General features: G+C 44.3%; 1 protein-coding gene across 2 annotated transcripts in view; it reads right to left on the reverse strand.

Moving 5' to 3' along the window:
• SLC5A9 (solute carrier family 5 member 9) overlaps nucleotides 1–18,069 on the reverse strand; it is a 763,977-nt gene that overhangs the window by 334,402 nt on the left and 411,506 nt on the right. For both annotated transcript variants that reach the window (XM_069232707.1, XM_069232706.1), the window contains one exon: nucleotides 5,288–5,493. In XM_069232707.1, the coding sequence (XP_069088808.1) occupies nucleotides 5,288–5,493 (206 nt within the window). The remainder of the gene's footprint in view (nucleotides 1–5,287; nucleotides 5,494–18,069) is intronic.

Here is an 18,069-nt window from a genome sequence, read left to right on the forward strand (position 1 = left end):
CGTGGCTACTGACCCCAGTGAGGAATCCCAGGACCAGGGCAGAGGAACGGTACAATGAGGCCCATGGGCGTACTAGGAGGGTGATTGAGCGAACCTTTGGGCTCCTGAAGGCCAGATTTAGGTGCCTGCATATGACTGGTGGATCCCTAATGTACTCACCAAAGAAGGTGTGCCATATCATCGTGGCCTGCTGTATGCTTCACAACCTGGCTTTGCGACGCCAGGTGCCTTTCCTGCAGGAGGATGGTCCAGATGGTGGTGTTGTAGAAGCCGTGGAGCCTGTGGAGAGTGAAGAGGAGGAAGACGAAGAGGACGACACAGACAATAGGGACAGAGTGATACTACAGTATTTCCAGTAACACACAGGTAAGAATCACCCACGCCATTTCACAATTGCTTATAGCCTCCTGCATCTGTACTTTCTATAGTTCCCCCCAGATCTTTTTCATTAATTTTTGCCTTTCCCTTCCCTTCTCAGTGCTGTATGACTCAGTGCCTGACTTCTGCTTGGTTTGCCCATGAACTACACCGTATTGACATTGGTATGTTGTCATGAGTAATTGACAGAACAGATATTGAACAGTAATATGTAATACATTTGTTAATAATACAGCATGACTCAAAACTGATTTGTGTGCAATATGTGATTTATTTACAGTGCTAGATATCGGTACATGTGATTCTAAGGGTGATGGGTGGGGGTGGAGGAATATCCATGGCAGAGTCCAGTTCTCAGTCTCACAGGTGCATTGTCCTTTTGCCTGTGGAAGGATGGAGCATAGGCAGTTCATGGTTGGACAGGGTGGCAATGTGGGACAGTGGGAAGACTTCAGGGGGTATGTCCTGCTGGCGGGGGTCTTGACATCCTACTCTGTCGTTTTTTTTAATCTCAGGCTCCTCTTACGGGGTGGTTGTTCTTCAGCAGGAGGTGGGGTTCTGGTGGGCTGTCGTGGTGTTGGGGCCTCCTGTCCACTAGCGCCGGCAGTGGTGGTAGGCTGTTCCTGGTCCGGGCTAGTGACAGGGGCCCTGTGTGGTGCAACATGGTCCCGCAACGCGTCCTCTATCCTGTTGAGGGCCAGGACGATGGTCCCCATTGCGGTCCCGATGATTCTCAGCTCCTCCCTGAACCCCATGTAGTGTTCCTCCTGCTGTGCCTGGATCTCAGTGAACCTGGCCAGTACCGTCGCCATCGTTTGGTGGTGAGGGCCTCTTGGAGAGTGGGTTCCCTGGGCCTCTCCTCCCCCCCCTGTCGCACAGCAGCCCTCCGAGCTGCCCGGTTTCCCCCGGCCTCTGTCCCCTGGACGGTGTGGCCGCTACCACTGCCCCCAGGTCCCTGTTGTTGTTGGGGTGTTGGGTTAGCCTGGGTGCCCTGTAGTGGCAGACACACCGCTGATTGAGCTGTCCTAGAGACAGAGGCATGGGCCCGCTGGGTGGGAGCTGTGCTGGTGTTGGCAGAGGGGGTCGGGTCTGGTGTGGCCTGTGGCTGCCTGAGGGGAACCGACTGCCGAGAGGTCCCCGATGGTCCGGGCTGGTCATCAGGTTCACTGTCGACAGAGCTGCTATCCTCACTGTGGGCCTGTTCCGGGGGTGGGATGGACATTTCTGGACCCTCCTGGCTGGTGTGTTGGCGTTCGGGTCCTGCATGGGATAAGAGAGTTTGGTTATTGTTTCTGTGTGTGCAATAGCGTGCGTGTTATGGGTGCCCTTGTCCCCCAGTGCAGGCATTCCCTTGAGGGAGGTGTTGTGAGGGTAGTTAGTGGGGGGGGGGGGGTTAGTGCAGTGGTCATGCTTAGGTGATGGGTGTCCATGATTTGTGTTGGCATTCAGGGTTTGGTGTTGGGTTGGGTGGGTTGTGCTGGTGAGACATTGTCAGGGAGGATGTGTGCTGGGGGGTTGGGGGTGAGGGTGGGGGTGTGGGTTGGCATGCTGGTGGGGTGGGGGGGATATAGTAGTTGAGATTGGACTTACCAGAGTCCATTCCTCCGGCTACTCCAGCGAGGCCCTGAGGATGCAGGATGTTCAAGACGTCTTGCTCCCATGATGTAAATTCGGGAGGGGTGGGTGGGGGTCCGCCGCCAGTCTTCTGGACCACGATGTTGTGCCTGGAGACCATCGATCGGACCTTCCCCCGTAGGTCGTTCCATCTTTTGCAGATGTCCTCCCTAATCCTGGGATGCTGTCCCACCGCGTTGACCCTGTCCACGATCCGCTGCCATAGCTCCGCCTTCCTAGCTATACTGGTGTGCTGCACCTGCGAGCCGAAGAGCTGGGGTTCCACTCTTAGGATTTCCTCCACCATGACCCGGAGTTCTTGGTCCGAAAAGCGTGGGTGCCTTTGGGGTGCCATGGGGTGGTGTGGGTGAGGTGTGGGGTGGTGTATGTGATGATGAGTATGTTGGTGTGTGGTGCTTTGTGCTACTATGTGGTGTGTGTGATGGTGTAGTGTGCCTCAGTGTGTCTTGCTATGGATTGTCTGCTGTGTCTCTCTCTCCTTCTCTCAGTAATTGTGGTCGCAGGGGTTTGTGGGTGATGTGGGTGTGTGTTTTATAGTTGATTGATTGTGTGGGAGTGGTGTGTGTATGTGTATCAGGTGTGTGTATTTCGAATTGTCCAATGTGGCTGTGTTTTGGTGCTGTGTGTGTATTTTGACCGCGGCGGTGTGTAGCGCCAATGGAATACCGCGTTTGAAAGACCGCCGTGTGGATTCGTGGGTCAGAATGGCATGGGCGTACGGTGGAGGTTTGGTCATCTCCAGTTTATCGCTGCCCGCTGATGTGGCGGCCTGCAGTGGAGGTCGGATTTTTGGAGGTTTGGCCGTTGTGGGTCAGAATGACCGTGGCGGCTTTCCGCGGCCGCGGCGGTGTTATGGCGGTCTTCTGACCGGCAGTAAGCGCCTTTTACCGCCGAGGTCAGAATGACCCCCTATGTGTGCAATTGGACACATCTTGATTGTAGATAATGATCAAAAGAAATTCCCAAATAGTTGTAATACGATATAACTTCTAATTTGACCTCGTTTTGACAATGATCTAGAATTCTGGCTGTTTCCAAAAATTATTACTTTTTTAATATTGTTCATTCTCAAGCACTTTTCATATGTATATACATTTAATACATCTAAAAATCTTTGGTGGCCAATCATGACTGATGGACTATAATTAGATCCTCCAAACAGACATGAAAATAAATGTTAGCACTGCCAAGGCATGGTGGAAAGCATCTTGGGCATGCTAAATTGGTAGCAAGCTTTGTAGTGTATAGCATGCTTTATCTAATCCATTAACAGGTTTAGGTTTGTGTGGAAGAGTTACCTCTGTAAACTTGCACCTATGTGCCTGAATATAAAACATAAATGAGTGCTAGTGTTGATTGTTCAATTCCTGTCATGTCCTGTTCCTCTAGAAATGAAATGTGAATCCTGTATTGAATGGTGCAGAGTAGGTAGTCAATAAAGCAGCAGTCCTGCCTTCTGAGAGCCAGAGATGCACATCATCAAATATAGGGTGGTTACATTAAGCATCGCTGATACCCCTTTCCTAAAACCACCCCGAATAAATGAAATCATGTATTTTTGTTCATTCAAGTTATTTAAGTCTTGCAAAAGGGTCTTGGCTAAAAGCTTGCTGTATTCAATTTACAATGCTATCAAGCTCTAGTTAGCTGTAATGTCCTATCTTCATTTTTACGTTTTGGGACAGTAATGCTGCCCCTTCATAGCTCAGCAATAGCCATAGATTTTAAAACTGTTTTAAAACGTAACTTGCATGCCCCAAAGGTAGGTTTTAAATTCATAAGAGTGATAGGGAAATCAACATGTTCAGGGACCGTAGAAATTCTTGCATTTTTTATTAGATCCTCAATACGTTTCACCATCCAATGCTATTCAATACTTTTACCATCAATGGCAATATTTGAATTGCTATACAAATAACAGCCCTCTAGGAAATAGCAAATGTCCTAGCCATGGCTCCATTGAAATATTATTGCACCATTCTCTACTTATGGTAAACCTAATTCCAAAATGTACTAATGTCCTGAATTTATGGCAGACTCCATTAATACTCAACTATGCTATTCATATTGCCTTGTTGCTAAACTAACAGGAGACACATATGCCTTCCTAGACTTTTGAACATGAGCACAGCTTGATGGATTTTGATACCATTATAGTTTAATGTAAATGCTATCGCCAAGCAATTTTCTTCTATTTCTTATCAGACGGATAGTCTGAAAGATCCGATGTGGGTACAAAAATACCTTTAATCTAGTTTGTATTCAGGCTATTCTTAAGGAACAGAAAGTAGTACATAGGTTGATGGTTTTATCTTTTCAACTTAAAATAAAGCTAGCAGATTGATTTGGAGCTGTTGGACCTGAGGTTCAGGTAGGGATGCCTCAGATTAAACATTGGTATATACCATGGTCCTCTAAGATGATAGGTTCTGTGTCACCCAGGTCTTCCCTTGTCCACAAATTCTGGCACAGATCAATCATTTCAAGTTCTGTTTTCTTGGAGAAAGTTAAGAATACATATGTTATACCTCAATACATTATTGACATATATTGTAAAGATAGGCTTCATCCTAAAATGTCTCATGTTATGCAATCTACATCCTAATTCAGTCTCAAAATTCATATTTTTTCTGGATTTGCAGGAATGCACAAAGGGTTTTGATGGTGTCATCTGCACTGTCATGACAACAAATATTTGTGAACCTATGAAATTCCAAGAGCCATACTGTATAATTCAGCGCACTATTGCTGTGCTAGTAATGGGATTTAAATGATTTATTGAAGTGGCTTCTACTTTAAAATACATATACTCCCAAATATGTAGTGATAGGATGGATAAGAATGAGTTAATATATTCTTATCACCACAATAAATTCTCTAGATGTCAACTACATTGATCTCAGGGATCTTCTTTTTGTAGTGGTCATCTGTCCCAGGTACAGACCCAAATTAGTTAGCTTAGGAACTCTTTTGTTTGTGAGCCCATTGTTACAGAATTCTCTCCAGGAAGGTGAGGTCTTCTTGGAAAGTTAATTAAATCTGGAAACTTGAAAGGAATTCATAAAAGTAGACAAGGAGGATACAATTCTCAAATGCCAAATTAATAGGACCTTATCTCGAACAATCATCTCACTCCCAATCAAGCTCTGTCAATGGATAAAAAACTTGAAAATGAACCAATGAGTCAAGTATCATTTTGGTTTCTTAAATCAATGCATGGCTGGATTTGAAGATATTACATGAGTACCAAAATTGCAAAAGAAGTAGCCTTTACCTGGTCTGCACACCAAACCCATGTTGCAATTACAGTGAGGCCAAATATCAGTCCTGGCCATGGAAGGTCCCCTGTGACAGGATCTCTGAACATGTGAAATGAATCAGCCCGTGGAAGGTGGCAGGTGGTGTTAGGTACTGTCACATTGGGAATTGCGGTCATGTACTTTTCTGCAAGTCCAGGATACCAACCAATTTCATTGAATGCTGAAAAGAAAATGGAATCATCTTTCATTTCAAAGAAATACATACCTATAACCTAATGTGTGTGGAAGGATAAAATCAGGTTTGGTTTGTTGCCTCTAATCTTTAGAGTTCATTTGTGTGGGAAGGGAATAATGAAGATGAAGCATGTTTACCTTTTCACACACCCCACAAGTAGGATCTCTTGGAATAGATACATGTCTGAAATTTCTAAGATACTGAGGGCCTGATTTCGAGTTTGGAAGATATTCTGTATGCCACATTACAAGTGCATTATATCCAATGGAACTCGTAATACAGCAGATAGGAAATCCGTTTGTGATGGAGTAACTCGTCTGCCAAACTCTAATTAGGCCCTGAGTGATAAATATGAAGATACTTGAAAACATATTTGGAATGGGTGTTATTTAACTAATACCACACTGCTATACATCCTAAACAATCACAAAAACTAGTGTGTCTTTCCAACTTTGTGAGTTTGGAAGCCTGATCTCTGATGCTGTGGTGGATAAGAAAACCTTTCACCCATCATCGCACCTTTATTTTTTACCTCTGACCTAAAGGATACCCTCCTAGAAATGAGTCTTAATGCCTGATTTAGAATTCAGAGGATGGGTTACTCCATCACAACAGTGACGGATGTCCCATCTACAAAAAATCTAAATCCCATAGAATATAATGGGATTTAGATTTTGGTGGATGGGCCATCCATCACCGATGTGACGGAGTAATTCATCTGCCGAGTTCTAAATCAGGCCCTTAGTTTGTGATGGTGAAGGACACTCTTTACTAGCAGAGACAATTCATTCAGGATGGATACATGTTATCGTCCAGCATTTAGAGCACTTGTGTTAAAAACAGAAAACATTGAAAATTAGTATTCTTTTCGGTGACTAAGCATGCTATCATTCAGGATTACCGGGCAAAAACCTGTGCAGAGTGACAGGGTGAAGTGCTTCAAACAGTGATGAAATTCTCTTTAATGACTGCATGTGCACTTTTTTGTATTATAATGCTAGTATATGTAATCATGTGTATATTTTGGTATTATATTTGACTGCTTAGAGTACTAAAGCTCAGCAGACATTTAATTGTCAGTACACATCTAACAATTAAATAAATGTGGAAATATGCTAGGTACGACTTCACTTGTTTGTCAAACACAAAATGAATAAGGATGGGTATAAATACTGATAATGCAGATCAAATAGAAATATGAATATATATAAGGATGAATAAGAATAAATAAGGATGGGGATAAATACTATTAAAAGGGGTCAAAGATAAATATAGATAAAGACAGACAGAAATGTTAAAAAAATTAATGTCATAAAACTTGGAGCCCTACTCACAACACATTGGGTAAAGCATAATTTTCTGTGTTACAAAACATTGAACATAATAGGAATAGAGTCTAGAACCATTCAAATTGTGCTCATATAATATAAAATGAAATCATTACTTTACACAATAGTAGTAGTTTTTATAGTAGTTGTGATAGTTGTGGTAGAAATAGTATTAGGAATAGTAAACATGTTTATTCAAAGATTCTTTGAATTACAAAAATTTACATTTAGAATTCAATAATAGCTCATTAGGATAAATTAAATGTAGTTCATTATTATGTATTCTAATTAAGTATGTATGTATCATTAGTAACATACTACTACTGCTACTACCACCACGACTACTACTACAAGTAATATTGATAATAATAATAATAACAATAACAACACTAAAAATAACAACAACAGCAATAATAATAATAATAATGATAATAATTACAACTACATTAATAGTCTAAAATGCTAAAAGGCAAAGCAGAGGCCCCAAACAACTCCAATTAAACGATCATAGGTTCAGCACTATACATGTGCTTTAAAAGGACCTAAGGCAAAAAGGCATAGCAGAGGCCCCAAATGTTTCTAGCATAACTATCATACCTACAGCACCATACATGTGCTTAAAAAGGACTCTAGACAACATGTACTCTTCTACCTGGTAGGTATGAACATTTTAAGCCTGTAAAGGAGAGTTGCAGGTGTTATGGAGGTACATGAGGAGAAAGCCTTCAGGGATGGTGTTTTTCTTTGGGACTTTATTTTGCATTTAAATGGTTTTGAGGGTGAATATATTGCTATATTATCTAACTGATGGCTAGTTTGAGTTTCATGAATATTGAGAGTGCACATGAACATTTTGATTTGATATGTAAGGATGGAAGAAACTGCAGTGCTGAGAAACCGCAGGGCCACTGGACTCTGTTTAAATAAAAACAAGGATGCTGATTTTGAAGGAAGTCCCCCAGTGAGTCTCTCTAATGAGATTGTTGAGTGACCTCCCCATTCAATGAGAGGAGATGGCCCTCTCCTACCTCCTTATTTAAAATTACTTTTCAGATCTGAATCTTGGAAAAAGATAGATGCGCATTTGCCTACATTGTAAATAAGTTGGAGGATTCCAATGAAACACAAAACTGATTATGCTGACACTGGCAAGCTGCAAAGGGAGTACAGGTTGGCCATTTTGAGTATCAGTATGTATGTGATAGTGAATGACCCTGGTTCCTGGGACGATTCAGTAGCATTTAATCTAGAGTCAAATTTATATAGAAATCATGCAGCGCAGCGCAGTAAGTAAAGTTGCTGCCAGCCTTGTGTGAATGAGAGTGAGCATAACAGCTCTAATAAGATGTGGCACTCTTTTGCTCTATACCTGCACTGGAGCACTTTTATCTGCCATGCACGTATGCAGATACCCTTGCACTGTAGTGCAAGGGTGTCTGCGTTGTGGTAAGTATAGTTTCTGTAGAGGAAGGGGTGCCCTTCTGTACAAAAAATATAATTAATTTTTCCTCTTTGTATTTGTGCTGAAGAATGCAGCACACATGCAAAGAGGGCAAAACTAGGAAAAATGAAATCATTTCCCCTTGTTGCGTCTGCCTGAGAGAGATGCAGGATTTTGGTACAATTCCCTGTTTACAGTACTCTGCAGATAGGAATCTGTGTCAAAACTCATTGGTGGTTGCCGGGGAATGCCCAGGCACCACCCGTGAAATGCTCTCCTGATCCAAAATAATGCAAGGCAGCGCATTGAGTTACTTTGGGTTACAATTCAATGCAAATCTCTATTTGCATTGGACTGTAAATCCCACTAGTGGGCTTTGTGTTGGGATTGCATTAAAACATATAATGCAACCCATGGTAAATCTGAGCTCTAATCTTTAACGAGAGCTTGGGAATTTCACAAGGAGAGAAAAAGCTAAACTTACCAAAATGCAAGAAGGCCATAGGAAACTTCTTGCCACATTCTTTAATGCAGTAGACATTAGTTCTCCCATTAGTTAAACTAAGTTCAGAGTATGAAGTAAAAGACAGAGATAATCTTACTCCCAGTTTATGTCTGACTTCAACACTTGTGCAATATTTTGAGAAATTGGGTTGTTGGTTGACTGGGGTGTGAGCCAAGGCTTAACTTAGAGGCAATGTGTAAAGTATTTATACAGCACACAAACAATTAATGAGTGAAAACATCACACAAGAAAAATTACTCACCAATTTAGAAGAAAAGAGTAAATTTAAATAACTTGACACCAAAATGACAAAATTCTAATCAGTAGAACTGGTGTTATGAATTTCTAAACTTTTTAGTGAAAACAAGCACCTCAAAGATCAAAACGCAAACTGCGAGACCGAGTCAAGTAAAAAAATATGGCCAATAGGGATGGAGCACAGTTTAGATACAAGAAGTGGAGTGGGCCCGGTCAGAGTTTATCCTCGGGCTTAGAAAGAATTCTGAGAAAAATGTTCTGAGAACAGGACTGGTGGGGCATCACCTGGAGGGTCAGGTCTCAGGTTAGGTTCAGGAGTGGGTCCAATGTGAAGGTATCCTTTTGTGTCCCTGATGCTGAGATCAGGAGGTCAGAAAAATTAGCCCTTTGGAGTCACTCTGGTGGTCCTGACTTTAAGTTGCAAGTTCAGCCCTTCTTCCATAGGCAAGAGAGAAGCAGGGCAAAAAGGCAATGATTCAGCAAGACAGCAGCAGGTCAGCAGTCCAGCAGAGTGGCAGTCCTTTCAGCAGCACAGAAGTCCTTCTTTCTGGCACAGTATCCATAGGTTCAGAAGTGCACTGAAAAGTTGGTGTCAAAGGTCCCCTTTTATGCCCTGGTGCCCTCTTTCTGAAAGGTGGGAGAAGCTTCTAGACAGTGGTTTTGAAGTACATGGAATTTCCTAACTCACCTGTCCTGGCTCCAAGCTGGCTCCAGTGACAATAGAAAGGTGATAGGTCTTTTGTGTGAAAGCAGAGCATTCCCTATTCAGTTGCGAGTGGGGCTGTGTTAAGCTCTGCCCCCTCAAACTGCCAGCAGATAGTCCATTAGGGCACACCCATTCCTTCTTTTGTCTCTGTCTGGTAGGAATTCACAAAGTATAACTGTCAATTACATCCAAACATGTAACCCAGGAAAGGCTCTAGGCCTAAAAAGGGTTAAAGCCAGAAAAATGACAACTTTCTAAAAGAGGCATTTTCAAAAGCATAATCAAAAACCTGATTTTACCATTACATAGGGTTTCTCAACACAATTCCAAAGACACCAAATATGACACAGCTCCCTGCTCGTATTTGGAAATTATAGCTAGGAGTGGGTGGAACTTGCAGAATTTGACTGCACGGAATGCAGCAGAGCTATATAAAAACTATGCAAAATTCAATGGAGTTCCACCAATGGGTGAAAATTATGCAGCCTATGCTTGTCGTGCTGCAGTTTAACCTTTATAGTGCGAGCACTGCTGAAAATCAGCGCAAATGGCACCATGCATTACACAATAGCGTGTGACCATTTCAGTTGAAAGTGCTGCTGCTTGAGTAGAAAATCAGCTTGAGCTGCAGCAAATCTACTCAAATGGGAGCTCTCTGACCGTGACTGTCCCTGTTTGAAAATCACACTAGGGGACTTCAAATCCCACTTGCGTTCGCCAGTTTTCTGGAGCCTTGCAGGAGACAAATTCCCCAGCACAGTGATTGGCAGAATTTAGCCAGAACTCGACATTAAAGAGTAATTTAGACTGACCCAAATTCTGCTGATTCCACGTGCAGAACAAAACATTCTTCCCATCCCGAATTACAGCTCATTACAACTAATAAGGAATCCCCAATGTTATCCTTTGAGAAGTGAAAAATAAATTTAGGAGTTTTTCACTACCAGGACTTGTACAACTGAAACGTACATGCCCAGCCTCCTAATTACACAGTACTCTGCCCTATGGTCACCTAGGGCCTATTTTAGGAGTGACACATGTAGCAAAAGGGGAGTTGGAGGCTTGGCAAGGGGATCAAAATGCAAAGCTGACATAGTAATTTAAAACTGTATTCAGGCTCCAATGGCAGGCCTTGGAAACATTTTAAAGTGCTACTTAAGAGGGTGGCATAAGAAGTGCTGCATATTCACTCGTAGCTTTTGATTTACAGGCCCTGTGTATATGGTATACCACTCTACTGAGCACTTTCAAGTAAAACAAATATGCCAATTGCACATTAGCCAATTAAATCATGTTTTTAGGGAAGTGAACAAGCACAAGAATTTTAGCACTCATTAGCAGTCCTAAGGCCAACAAACATAAGTTTAGCAAAATAGAGAAGGGGAGGCAAAGAATTAGGGGAAAAAACACCCTAAAATTGACAGGTCTAACATGCCCCCCACAGCTTAAAGTAAGGAGAACTATCTAACCCCTTGGGAGTTCTCTTCACAAAGGCAGAAAAACCAGGATAGACCATCAGCATTTGTGTGGTCTAATCCAGGGCAGTGTTCTAGGATAAAGTCCATTCCCTGTACGGAGATGGACCACCTCAACAATTTCGAATTCTCACCCCTCATTTGCATTACCCACCTGATGGTCCTGTGGTCTGTCTGAAACGGGAAGTGAGTCACAAACCAATATGGTCTCAGCTTCTTCAGTGCCCAGACCACATCAAAGGCCTCCCTCAATAGCACTCTACTTCTGTTCCCTGGTAAGTAGCCTCCGAGAAATAAATGCTACAGGTGTGTCTAGGCTCTCCACATTTAGCTGTGATAGAACTGCTCTATACAATGCTACAAGGAAAAATATTAGGACAATAAACTCCTGGGAAAAGTCAGGGGCCTTGAGCAGAGAGACTATGCAAATGATCCGTTTTAGGAAGTCAAAGGCTTTCTAGCAGGCCTCTGTCCAGATCACCTTCTTGGGCTGCTTCTAGGAAGTCAGCTCAGTCATGGGGGCAGCAATGGTGCCATGTCCCTTGAAAACCTCCTGTACTATCCAGTGAGGTCCAGAAAGGCCCTTACTTTAGTCTCTGTCTTTGGGATCTTCCAGGCTAGAATAGTCTCTATCTTGGCCCGGAAGGGCTGCACCTTACCCCCTCCCACTAGATGTCCAAGTGTACCATAAACTCCTCACCTATCAGGGACTCACTGGTCTTGATAGTCAGGCCTGCCTGTTGCAGAGGCCGAAGCACTTTCTGACGGGAGAAATAGGTGGTCCTGCCAGGTGCTGCTGAAGACAGCTATGCCATTTAAATAGCAGTAATGAAGGCCTCCATTCCAGCTAAGACCTGGTTTACCAGCCTCTGCAAGGTAGCAGGGGCATTCTTCAGTCCAAACAGCATCAATTTAAATTGAAGGTAGAGAAGGCTGCCAGTGCTCTGAAGTCAAATCAAACGTGCTTCTGAACGTGGAAGCCCACAATTTATCAATAATCTCATCATCTCAAGGATGGGGTTCACATAAGTCTTGGTACCTGAGTTGAGTCACCTGTAGTCAACACAGAACCTAAGTTCTGGGATGGTGCCAGGTGGGGCTGCCTTTGGTACCACTCCACTAGGCTGAACCAGGGACTATTGGAGGGCAGAATGGTACCATACAGAGATGCTGTTCCCCCCAGGTTAGTGTGATTGGCATGTAGGAGGCCAGAAAGGGGTTTATGGACAGGTGGACACTGGACTATTGAGTGGTGTGACATTGGAGGTGATAAACCGTGATCAGTGAGCATGCATGCCAATCCATTTTGTAAGGAAAATTTTGTTGATGTGACTTACCCAACTTGACTCCCCAGGTATTCCTGTCAAGCCCTCAGGTTGCACAATGGCCAAGACCTTCTCCTCCCATGATGTGAACTGTAGGGGAGGAGGTGTAGGACCACCGCCAGTCTTGTGGACCACCAGCTGGTGCCTGGCACACATGGAACATACGTTTCCCCTGAGGTCATTCCACCTCTTCCTCATGTAGTCCCTTGTGAGCGGGTAGCTGCCTACAGAATTTACTCTGTCAACTATTCTTTGCCACATTTCCATTTTCCTGTCAATAGTGGTCTGCTGGACTTGGGCTCCAAATATATGTGTCTCTACTCTAATGATTTCATCCACCATGATTCTTAACTCGTCATCTAATGAAACAGGGATGTTTTTGTGGTGACATGGAAGTAGTAAAGAAGTGATGAAGAAATCAATTGGTAGGTGCTGTGTGAAAAGGGAGGGAATGGGAGTAAATCGTGTGATAGGGTGCAAATTTGTATTGGGGTGTTGTGAGGATGTGTGATATGTGCTTTGTAAGAGATGGTGGGGTTCCTAATCTATGGTTTGGTTTGCTCTAATGTTGCTCTGGCTTCTGTGTTTGGCATAGAAGATGCAAAGGATTGTCGTGTTTGGAGATGTGTGTTTTTTAGTGTGGTTGGTAGGTGTGTCGAGTGTGTGGATGTGTGTCAACTGTGTTTATTTCAAATCTATCCAATGTAGTGTATCACTGTGGGGACTGCTGACTGCCGCGGTTCGCACCGCCATTGGAAGACCGCCATGGCAAGACGTCATGGTGATTTTCGACTTGTAACAGGTTTGGTGGTTGGTTGACGGGCTGGCGGTGCCAGTGATTGGACTGCTTCTTTCCTACCCTCCAGAGTCCTGGCGGCATTGTGATACTGGCTGTCTTTTGGAGGTCCTGACTGTGTAACTCGTAATACTGTGCTCTCTATGACCACCAACATGGTGGTCTTTTGGCAGCCGCCACCGCTGCGATGTGGCAGTCAGACGACCAAACTCATATTTGTTGTGGGCAGTGCAGCTCCCCCCCTAAGGGTCCCAGCACTGGCTTTCCGCCAGCCTTTGCACGGCAGGGACTCCGCAACTGGCGGAAAGTTAAGTCATGTTCAGCACAGCGGTGCTGCTTTAAGCACCGCCGTGGCTGAGTACGACTTCGTCTACTGCCTATCTGTCGGGATCTATGATCTTGGTGGTGGCGGTGGTCCTTTGGCAGTCAGACCACCAGGGTTGCAATATGGCAGTTGGTGCCACGTGGCGTGCAGTGGTCCCACAGTGAGCGTGGGTTTTGCAGTACTCAGACCATCAAACTCATAAAGAGGCTCATAGTGTGTGGTAATATTCATTTGTTATTTTTAAGTCTCAAGTTTAATAACAGTTACATGTTAGTTTAAATGTAAATATTACTTGAGTACACAGGTGTTGAGATGAATATATTTATTTTTTAATCATTTGCTAAGAGAATTTGGTAGAGTTTCCTCGTCTGGCCCTGTTTGTTATTTTTGAAGCACTTAATTGTTTAAATTAGTGTGCCATTTATATTGTTGGTTTAATTGTTTCTTTGATTTTATTCTATAAAGTAGTTTTTTACCTTTATTTTATTGGTTGGGTTAGTATATATTTTTGTCAGTTGAGTGCTTCCATGGTAAATGTCAATTTAGATTTTATTTTTGATGAATACTATAGTCTGGGTTTATGTTAAATATAAATTAATTATTATTTAGGTCTGTATTTAATTGTTTATATTGAATGTTAATGATTTGGTGCTTGTATTGTATGCAGTTTAAGTGTGTAACTTTTTTGGGGTGAATGTTTAACATTGAATATATTTATTTAATTAAATATGTGTAGAAGAAGCTGTGGGTTAATTTAAAGTAATTGTATGTGAAAACTATTTTATGTTTTTGTTAATGAATATCTAGTTCCAAAGTTTTTGCTACTGATATATGTAAAAAAGATATTATGTTAATCAATGTATGTACTCAATATTTATGATTTTAGGTATACTGAGTCAATATTTATGGTATCAATATTTAATTTTTAGTAGTTATGTGTTTCGATATTTAATGGATTGATATTATATGAGTGATTCTGTTAAGGAGAGTGGGAGCAAGCTCCCTACTAATTGTATGGCCAAGCGGCTACCATGATAGAATTCTAGCCTGGGCAGAAAGTGTGGGTGGTAGAGCCAGTGGAGCGCAAGGCCCTCCAAAACTTCTGGACTGGTCCCTATGAGGTGTTGGAGAGGAAGGAGGAGTCTACTTACCTTGTGGACCCCAACATCCCCAGACGCCACTTAAAGGTGCTCCATCTCAACTGCCTCAGACCCAACTCTGAGAGATCTTAGGTCACAATGCTGCTGGTGACAGATGATGGGGAGGAGGAGGAGATTGAATGGCTCCATGATCTTCTGTAGTACAAAGAGCAGGATAGGCCAGTGAAGAGTGTCAACCTCTCCCCTACCCTGACCCCACATCAGCAGAGGGCCTGGCGCCAGTTGATGGAACAGTTTTCCTCCTTATTTACCCCCACTCCTAGGTTTACACATCTGAGTACACAAAATTGTTTCAGGGTCAGCCTACTTGTAAAAAATAAAATGTAAAGGCTGTCTGACAAGGTGAGGTTCAGCATCAAGGCATTGGCCTAGTCACATCTGCCCCTTTGACCTCTGTGGCAGCCAGTGGAAGGGAGGCCCTGCCATTGGAAGTACCTGCCTCAGACACACCTGCCTCTGTAGGTGAAGACCCCACCCGCAAGCTGGACGTCCACCTAAACACCCAGGTGGTGTGATGCCAAGATCTCAACCACTGCCAGGAAGTGACCCCTTTCTGATGGAGCCCCTTTGTGCGCCACAGAATTACTCTGTTGATTGTTCTTCACACACTATCCATTTTCAAGGATTGGACACTGGACAAATGTTGTGGCATCTACTCTAATGATTACATCCTCCATGACTAATTCCTTCACTATTTGACTTATTTCTTTACTTTAATTTCCACCTTTATGTTCAGAGCACATGTGAATTAAAAACAACTAGCACACAATCAATGCCTAATAGTGATTTTTCATCATTGCAGGACGTACAATGTGAAATCCATGTGATGCAAATGAGGTACTCTTAAGATGGTAATGTAAGGATGGATATGTCACAGTCAGTGTCAGGCTGAGGATTGCTACCAACACAACAACACAAGCAGTCACTCACACCAACATTTTTATTTACACTGTAGAGCCCATAGGCTGCAATTATGTCTGGACTGTCATTGCCAAGAATGAGTAAACATTGTTGCTTCTGGCTACATATCTCAAAAGTACCATCCCCCTGGCTACAGAGGAAAGGGCTATGTCAGACCCTGTCTCTTAGTATAGGCCAACAGATTTGTGGATGTTGTCACCATCTTGACACTTATCACATACCAAAACCAGGTCTATCCAACTTAACATATCCCATGACACAGACAGTGGACAGTACAACAGTCCCTAGTCAGAGGCCCATCCTACTACAATGATTAGGCATTTAGGGGGTGATTCTGATGTTGGCGGGCGGCGGGAGCCGCCCGCCAAGCGGGAACCGCCAGAAGACCGTACCGCGGTCAAAAGACCGCGGCGGTCATTCTGGGTTTCCCACTGGGCTGGCGGGCGACCGCCAAAAGGCCGCCCGCCAGCCCAGTGGGAAACACCCTTCCCACGAGGAAGCCGGCTCCGAATGGAGCCGGCGGAGTGGGAAGGTGCGACGGGTGCAGTTGCACCCGTCGCGAATTTTAGTGTCTGCTGAGCAGACACTGAAATTCTTTTTGGGGCCCTCTTACGGGGGCCCCTGCAGTGCCCATGCCATTGGCATGGGCACTGAAGGGGGCCCCAGGGGCCCCACGGCACCCCATACCACCATCCTGTTCCTGGCGGGAGACCCGCCAGGAACAGGATGGCGGTATGGGGTGTCAGAATCCCCATGGCGGCGGAGCACGCTCCGCCGCCATGGAGGATTCTTAAGGGCAGCGGAAAACCGTCGGGAGACCGCCGGTTTTCCGCATCTGACCGCGGCCGAACCGCCGCGGTCAGAATGCCCTGCGGGGCACCGCCGGCCCGTCGGCGGTGCTCCCGCCGACCCTGGCCCCGGCGGTCTTGGACCGCCGGGGTCAGAATGACCCCCTTAGTGCCATGTTACACACTCATGTCAGTGTTGTGGCACAGGCACTATGGCCCGCAATGAGGAAACACAACAACATCTACATACAGGGCATACAGGATCATTATCAAAACAATGTAAAGGGAGAATGGATGGATTGCACAGGATGACATGTTACAAGGCCACATGATGACACACTTGCAATCATTGGACCAAGATACCAAGGCAAACAGGTCTATTCTGAAGCTCAGATAACTGCCCTCCCACTGTCCAGGCAGCCGGGGCATGGAACTCACATAACCCAAATTTGTGACATACAGTACCTGTATCAATTCCATGTCTCCTTCACATTTCAGACCAACTACTGTCATCTGTCAATGACACAACTCTGAAATGCCCACATGAGGATGCATGGTGAAGAGATTTGGAAGCAAAAAGTGACATGCAAGGAGTTTAGGCAGCCAAAGGCATCCATGAGACACAAAAGTCATTTTAAACTTCTGTTGTTTCTCTGACAGTGCAATGTGACTGGCCCAAACAAAGGAGATTCTCAAGAGAGGCACATCTTCAAGTCTGATGTAGCCAGAAAACCGGGCCTGTATGATGCATAGCATGAGCAACACAACAACACAAGCGGATCCTTCTCTACAAATCCTCACCCCTACAGTATCCCATGCAGTCACAGAAATTACCAGAGGCTCACTCGGTGGCACTGTCAGCTCCCCCTCATCAGGGATGTATGGGATGTTTTTCCTCAGGGCAAGGTTGTGGAGCATGCAGCATGCCACAATGATCTAACAAACTTTTGCGGGTGAATAGAGGACAGCTCCACCTGATTTGTCCATGCTGCATAATCTTATCTTCAGGAGCCCAAAAGCCCACCCCAAGACAAGGTGTATTCTTCCATGTGCCTCGTTAAAGTGGACTTCCCTTGGCGTAGTTGGGTTCCTCACTGGTGTCAACAACCAGGGATGGTTTGGGTAGGCAGAATCACCTGTGAGGAAATACGACATGTGTGCAACCATCAGTCCAGAGCAACGTCTCACTAGCAGCAGACAGAGGATACAAATATACATGACATATGTTCTTACCAACCAGCCAGGCCCTCTCTGGGTACAGCCGTGTCATCAGCTGGTGAATTGTGCAGTTCCGCATGATGAAGGCATCATGGACTGAACCATGGTATCGGGGACTGACTTGAGAAATGTAGAGGTCCGCCAAATACACTACTTGGACATTGATGGAATGGAAGTTCTTCCTGTTCCGATAAACCAGTTAATTGCCATGCGGTGGACCAGGGCTACATGGGTACCATCAATGGCTCCCACAACATGTGGTATGTGTGCCAAACCATAGAACTCTGCTCTCCCGTTGGCAAAATCCTCAGGTTG

The sequence above is a fragment of the Pleurodeles waltl genome, chromosome 4_2, assembly GCF_031143425.1.
Source record: "Pleurodeles waltl isolate 20211129_DDA chromosome 4_2, aPleWal1.hap1.20221129, whole genome shotgun sequence".
NCBI classification, from domain to species: domain Eukaryota; kingdom Metazoa; phylum Chordata; class Amphibia; order Caudata; family Salamandridae; genus Pleurodeles; species Pleurodeles waltl.